This window comes from Nestor notabilis, unplaced genomic scaffold (genome assembly GCF_000696875.1).
Source record: "Nestor notabilis isolate BGI_N333 unplaced genomic scaffold, ASM69687v1 scaffold32299, whole genome shotgun sequence".
NCBI classification, from domain to species: domain Eukaryota; kingdom Metazoa; phylum Chordata; class Aves; order Psittaciformes; family Psittacidae; genus Nestor; species Nestor notabilis.
The window spans coordinates 1,568-9,137 of record NW_009943748.1 but is presented as its reverse complement, the minus strand read 5'-3'; the positions used below and the strand labels follow the sequence as shown (position 1 = coordinate 9,137).

Sequence of the window (7,570 nt, the reverse complement as noted above, 5' to 3'; positions counted from 1 at the left end):
CCTTCAACCCAAACCACTCTGTGATTCTATAATGATCTTGTAGCTGTTCCAACACAAATCATAATTATATATATAAATATAAATTCATTGTTTTTTCCCCTCACTTTTCTTGTTTGTAATTGTTCTTAGCATTTGTTTGATAAAGGGAAAGTAGTCTTGCACCCAGAATGTATCTTCTACTTTTCATAAATTCCATATATATTTTCATACATGGTTTTTGTTTGACAGCTAAATTGCAGCAGTCTGACTAAGCAAATATAATCTTCTGGTTGCAAGCCTACAGCAAAGAACTGATGTGGGAGGTTGCAGGAGGGTTGGGGAAGAGGAGAGAGGGAAAGATTAGAGTGAGTTCCATGCTTCCCCAATATTGTAATCACAGAGGAGTAAAGAGCAAAGACAGAAAACAACTGTAAAGGCCACACAGAAAAGGTAGTATGGAAGTGCAGGCACTTAGCTGTGTAGAACAGTGTAGATGGTTCCTGCCTGAACCATTTTTGTGTGGTTTTATTTTCAGACACATTATTACAAAGCTTTGGTGGAAGGCAAACAGCAGGTGTAATCTTCTCTTGATCTGTGCTTTCTCTGTTTCAGGCTGAGGTGGAAGAAACACTGAAGCGAATTCAGAGCCAAAAGGGAGTGCAGGGAATCATTGTTGTGAACTCGGAAGGTACGGTGTCAGTCTTGGTTTGCTGAGATGCAACTAGTTCCAAACGTGGGCTTTTAAGGGTTGCTGATTGTTATACTTGTGTTTAGTTTACAGTCTGTCTTCAGCAAAGATATTCCTGTATCCAAAAAACAGGCAGTAGTTAGGTTACAGGAGAAGACTGGATTCTCATTTCAGCTTTTCTGCAAGCTCACTTGTCATTTTAGAAAATAGATGTATTAAAAAACTTGCAAAAGCTTAGAAATATTTGAGTTGTGCCAGTGTCTGAGACTGTTCTGTTAAAGCCTTTATTGGTGGCACTAAAAGATCTCCTGACAACTGAAATCTTGCTGCTGTGCATGCCCAGAATGCTGCTGTCTTGGTGGACTCGAGCTGTCTGGTGCTTGTGGCCTCATGAGGCTCATAAGCTTGGAGTCCTTGAAGGGTCCAACAGAGCAGACTTGTCCAGAGCACTCTGAATATACCGTGATCAGCCCAACTTCCTAAAATTGTGTGATTATCAATTCAACTTGAATATTTCCTAGAAATAATCCTTAGAAAAGATGACAGATAGTGGAATTGCCATCCTAGGAAGTGTTCACAAGCCGTGTGGATGAGGCCCTCAGTGACATGGTTTAGTGGTGGCCTTGGCAGTGCTGGGGTAATGGTTGGACTTGATGATCTTAAAGGTCTTTTCCAACCTAGCTGATTCTATGTTTCTATATGTGAATATACTGAAGATCAGATCACTGCATGTTTGTATGCAGCTTGTGTCCCTGCTCACTGCTTTTCCATGGTAGTGCATGATGGATTGTGCTGTCCAGGCTGAAGCTGTGCTTATTTGAACATCCATCTGCAGCACTTTTTCTGCCATGCCAGAATTCGGTAGTTGGCTGCTGCACTGTTCTGACACGAGAGCTGAATTTTGGCTGGCTTTTTGTGGGAAAACATGTCTTAATAGGTGGCAGAAGTGTAAGGGAGGGAAAGCTCTGGCCCAGCAGTGGGTCTGCCCTCTCGGCTGGTGCACAGGGAACTTGCAGGACTGCCTCAACTCTTATGGTTAAATGTTGGAGCTTCAGCTTTGTAACAGTGTGATGCAGCAGCTGATGTCCTCTGCAGTCAGCACTGATACCAGCCTAGCTTACTTGAATATCATTTAACTGTGAGGTTCAGGAGCCTTTCTGATCAGAAAAGTAGTTTCTAGTCAGGAGAACAAAATTCAAACATTGGTATTTCCTCTTTCCCCCCACAGGAATTTATTTTTGTTATTATTTATATTTATAAATCTCGTAAATAAACATAAAAGAAAAAGTAAAGCACTGATGCTACTGGAGGTAATTAGTTCTTCTCACTTACACCTGTGGTTCCAGATCTTAGCCTTTTCACATCTTATTTCTGTTCAAGTTCTTCTTTTAAGCCTTAAAAAGACCCCTCCTAATCCTTGGTATAGGAACAGCATTGGACTTGGTGATGCCCAAGGCAGAGTTAGGTCTGGAGTTTTGTCACTGACCTTTCCTGTCTCCTGTTCTTTGCAGGTATTCCTATCAAAAGTACTATGGACAACTCCACAACGATTCAGTACGCAGGCCTCATGCACAGCTTCATCATGAAGGCGAGGAGCACCGTGCGAGACATCGACCCCCAGAATGACCTCACCTTCCTGAGGATTCGCTCCAAGAAGAACGAGATCATGGTAGCACCAGGTAAAAGTGAGTGGGGACAACGGAGGCATCAGGGAATCCAGCAGAATTCTCTTCTCATGAGGTTGATGCTGTCAGCCTGAGAAAGAAGTTGTGCCTGCTGCTCTATTCATATTGTGTAATCCCTTTGCTACCAGGAAGCTGTTCTGCTTTCTTCAAGGTTGAAACTTAGCACTGACCTGAGTTTGGTTTTTTCATGTTTGAATGTGGGAAATTTCCTTATTTCATCTTGATCAAAGTAGATAGTGTCAAATAGCTTTTGAGAGCATGTTGGCAGCCTCTCATGTGTTTTTCCTTTACAACGCAATAGTTGTAAAGGTATGTGTTCTGAGAGCAGTTTCAGTTCAGCACTGTAGGCTAGGTGATAAAGCAATCCAATAGATCTTTCCAGGTCAGAGAAATGTAATAGAGCATACTGTAGCTGTGGAATCATAGAATTGGAATGGTTTAGGTTTGAAGGAACCTCAAAGCTCACCCAGTTCCAACCCCTGCCACGGGCAGGGGCACCTTCCACTAGAGCAGGTTGCTCCAAGCCCCTGTGTCCAACCTGGCCTTGAACACTGCCAGGGATGGGGCAGCCACAGCTTCTCTGGGCACCCTGTGCCAGCGCCTCAGCACCCTCACAGGGAGGAGCTTCTGCCTAATGTCCCATCTCAATCTCCCCTCTGGCAGGTTCAAGCCATTCCTCCTTGACCTGTCCCTACAGGCCCTTGTCCAAAGCCCCTCTCCAGATTTCCTGGAGCCCCTTTAGGCACTGGAGCTGCTCTAAGGTGTCCCCTTCAGGAGCCTTCTCTTCTCCAGCTGCCCCAGCCCAGCTCTCTCAGCCTGGCTCCAGAGCAGAGCTGCTCCAGCCCTCACAGCATCTCCATGGCCTCCTCTGGATTCACTCAACTCTGAACTCATTTCTGTAGTCAGGAGTTGTACAGTTATATCAGCAGCAACCCTTTTATTTGTTATCAGGAAACATCCTCTTTTATTTCATCAAATTACAGAATGGGAAGTGATGAGTTCACCAATGTGGCAGGAACTCAGCTTTGCTCTTGGGTGGTGCACTGGCTCTGTGGTGGACTTGTGCTGATGGAAGGCAGAGGAGGGGATTGCAGTTGCAGTGGGCTGCTCTGTAGGGACTGGCCAGGCAGATCTTAAGGCATGCTCCGGGGTTTATGCTGAAGCAGCCTTTTCTTATCCTTCATGTGGAAACCAGAGAGGAATGAGCACTGTGCTAGCAAAAATGTAGCTACAGTCAGTGCAACCCGGCAGCCTGCCTGTGAGATAGAGGAAATCACCTTCTTGCACCACTGATTTTGATTCCATCACTGCATATGCCAGTTACTGTTACTTCCTAGGCACAAACTGAGTTCAATTGCCTTGGGAGCATGCAGTTCTTAAAGCTGATGCCTTTTCTCGGTAAGACTCAAAAATAAGTCATCTGACATGCCAGGCCGGTTTTGCTCACTGAGAATGAATGTAAAGACTTAAAGTTCCCACAGCATACCAGGGAGATAAAAAACCTCTTGAATTTTACTGTTGAATTTTACTAATGTGAAAAAATATCAGCAATGAAAGAGTAATTTATTTCTTTTTTTCTCCAGATAAAGACTATTTCCTGATTGTCATCCAGAATCCAACTGAATGATTCCACTGACCTGGTCTGTTTTTTCCCTTTGCCCAACTGTTGTTTGTTTTTCTTTTTTTTTTTATTTAATGGTAAGAGTAAAGCATTAGTGTGAACTCTGCTGTGCCACTCCAGTAATGTCTCGGAAAACAAAAGTGGGTGGTTTTGTTGTTTACAAACAAAAAAAGTGGCTTTTGTGGTTTTTGTATTGCAGATCACTTTGAGGAGTTGGTGAGTTAGAATCAGGCAGTAAAAAATGCAACAGATTCTTTTAATAGTTAGCAAGATAATGTAATAAAATCCTAATAATGTTCTAAAAAAGATGATTCTCTGTATGTTCCTATGCTTCTGTCACCACTATTTGAGATATGCTTTGACACTATTACTTCTGAATGACTGTAAATATGAAACTTGCCTGTCCTGTAGTTCTGTCTTATTCTATTGGTTTTACAAGTTACTTTGACACAAAGTCTGACCATATCAAATTAAAAAGTGTCATCAATGACTGTCTTCTGTGTTTTCCTTCTGAAGATTTTAATTATGTTCTGGATTGATTGAGGGTTTCTTCAAAATGTAGAACCTTCCTAGGACTATTTTTACTCATGTGTTGCTTTCTCTAAGCAATGATTAGTTGTATGTGCAATGTACTCATAATTGCCTCATATGTTGGAGCATTTTCCTACCACTTTGTTTTTGTTTCAGACAGAAGTGTTGGGGCTAAGGCCATCAAGACTGCCTGTTGGAGCTCTCCTGCTATCACAGTTCAGTAGCCCATTTGATCTGGTATCTTCCTTCAGTGGTTTTTTATTGGTGGCCATTAAGAAGATAAAAAGGTCATGTGGTTCCTCTACAATACTAAAGGGGTTATTTTTGTCACCTCAGAAGAGCTTTGTACTGGCACACAGAGCTCAAGAATTTGTGCAGAATGTCTGCATTGAAGATGTTTGTCAGTTGTGTGACAGACACAGCTCTGGCTTGTACTGAAGAGCCTTAGTGATGTGCAGAACATTGTAGCCCAGATTCAGAAATGGCTTTTGTTGCCTTGCTGTGCATTTTCCCAGTCCAGCCAACTGCTACAACAGGAGCAGTGCTTGGGGAGCTGGATCCTTCCCGTCTCGTGTCGCACAGAGAAGGGGTGCTTGCAGGTAGTGCAGCTGCCTCCTTGCAGGTCTGGCCCCAGACTGCTTGTTGTAGAAATGTTTTACTAGCATGAAAAGGGATTTCTCTGCAGGTGCACATGAGCAGAGAGGCACAGCCTGCAAGCATACTGTTCAGTTAAAGAAAGAACCTTGACTGAGTAAGTGCAGTTTTCTGTTCTTGTGCTGATGAGGTATCACCCCAGAGTCATGTACCTGTCAGCAGAAGCGTCTAGCTCAGTTTAGCCCTACTCTTTCAAAATTACAAGCAGTAGATACTGTCCAGTACTGCACTGAGGAATAGACTGAGAATTCGTGGGTGATCTCAGCAGGTTGGGGATAGTCCAGGCAACGGGCTGCAGTGCAGTTTTGGAGTCTTTAGCACAAATGTCAGTGTTGACATGGACACTTCTGAATTTCAGAGCACAAAGTGATGGGGTGGGTATGTAATGACTCAAACCTTTATGTTCAGTATTAAGATATCTGTGCATTTTCAGACTTGGTTATTAATTAATAGGCTCTGTCTAATTTTTTTAGGTAGGTTTGACCAGGAAGCAGAGAAATGCTTTCTGAGATCTGTAAGGTGGCCAGTCCTGCAGCATCAGGGTAGGGTGCTCTATACTAGTTCAGGTAGCTGAGCTGTCATCCTGCCAAGAAGTGACTGACATAAACCTCCACATCCTGGATGTAGGAAACACTCAGATAACTCACACAGCATGTGTTCACTGGCCCTGTTAGTACTAAGTCTTGGTTTAAGCCATGCCATCAAACCAGTGAATAGGGTCTGAAATCATGCTCTGTGTTTGGAGTAGTCCCCGATACGCAGCAGCTTATACAATGCACATGAGCTGTCATGATGTAATTGAATGCTGTCTCCAAGTAAATGCACTCCAGCAAGCTTGAGCTGCTGGATCACAACTGAATAGTGAGGCAAGGCAGGAGAAGAATGTGACTTCAGTTTTCTTTATCTTTTGTTATTCATAGCCAGAGAAATGCTTCCTTGGAGGTGGTGACCTGCTCCTGTATTTTGGCTTTCCCTAGTAGGTGGCAGTGTTACTCTTTTGAACAGTGAAGAGTTTCTTTAGGACCATGAGTTCTTTTGGACAACTCCTTAAGGATAGCTGTCCTACCAGTGGGTTGGTGTCGTACCCGACTTTGGGACAGAGTGCTGAGGGGTTTTTTTTAAACAAGCTGTAGAACCCCAATTGTGCCCATTTTCTGCATTGTGTTGAGACTATAAACTTGCAATGAAATTCACTGAGGTCTTGCTCTAGGCTGATTGTTTGGGGCTTGGATGCTAGTTTGGGGGGTTTTATGTTTTATTTTTCAAGGACTGTTAGCAGTCTGACTTAAAGTAGGAACTTGAGCAATGGGGTCTTGAAGAAGCTGGTTTTGGAGTCTGGAGGAACCTGTCAAATCCATCTGGTCGGGCAGGGCCTTGCTAATGCCATACTAGGGCTACTTTCACACCAGCATTCAAAGGTAATTCAGTATTACTCTTCTGAAAAAGGGGAAGGGTGGATGAAGCTGAAGAACAACAGCTTCCATGAAAATAATTACCATGGAGACAAAGTGGCGTATTTGTATCTGGAGCATCAGAGAGTTTCAGAGATCTGACTGGAAGCAGTTTGTCTGTATACAAGTTGGGATTTCATTGTATGCAAGGAGGATTTCATTTTTCCCGAGGTATCTTAAAGAGGGTCAGGAAAGAGATGGGATGAAGTTTGGCTTCTTGTCCTGTTTGCTGTGACTGGGCCAAGTCACTTGTATGGTAAAACTATTGTATAGTTGAGAAAGAACAGAAGAATAAGCATTGTAGTTCTAGGGTGATTTTTCCTAGCCAGAAATCATCATGAAGTGATTCAAAGGAGGACGCAAATAACCTTTGTGATCTGTGCCTTAGTGCTGCTTTGTGCTGTAGTTGGAGACTGGCCTAACTGGAGAAGTCTGTTGTGATGGATTCCTCTCTGAAGGCAGAGGAGGCATCTGCTGCTGAGATGTGGAAACCAATCCCTAACACATTAACCAGCTCATGGTTGAGGGTTGGCTCTGGGCTGTGAACAGCAGCACTTGAGGCCCAAGGACATGCTCTCTTGTGCTGATTCTGCTCCGAGGTAAGGCTCTGGCGGAGGAATGGAGGTGATAACATACACTGCCAAAGCGAGGCCTGTAGAAACTCATCTGTGGATCTGAGAGCAGCTCTTTTAAGCTGCTCCAGCTCGTGTTTGCTGCAGCGCCCTCCCAAGCAGCCCTGTCTGCCCGAGGTGGCTGACCTCTGATTGTGCAGCACTCCACCAACAGGGCATTTATGTTTGATCTTCTCTTAGCGCTGTTGTCGTGTATAGCTACACCTTTAGGGGATGGAGGTCTGGCATAGATAGTTACACAATATAAGCTGGCCTTATGTTGGTAGAGCTAGAGCAGCTCCTCGAACCACAATGATGTGTAGGAAGAGCTATGGCAGCCGGGGTGTGCC

At 43.9% G+C, this 7,570-nt stretch overlaps 1 protein-coding gene across 1 annotated transcript; it reads left to right on the top strand.

Annotated features, from left to right (window-relative positions):
• Positions 1-591: 591 nt before the first annotated feature.
• DYNLRB1 (dynein, light chain, roadblock-type 1) lies at positions 592-3,997 on the top strand (the record flags this gene model as incomplete). The annotated part of the gene is made up of 3 exons (XM_010022078.1): positions 592-667; positions 2,179-2,346; positions 3,936-3,997. Coding segments are annotated over 3 exons (288 nt in total), but the record flags the coding sequence as incomplete, so codon positions are not given.
• Positions 3,998-7,570: the final 3,573 nt, after the last annotated feature.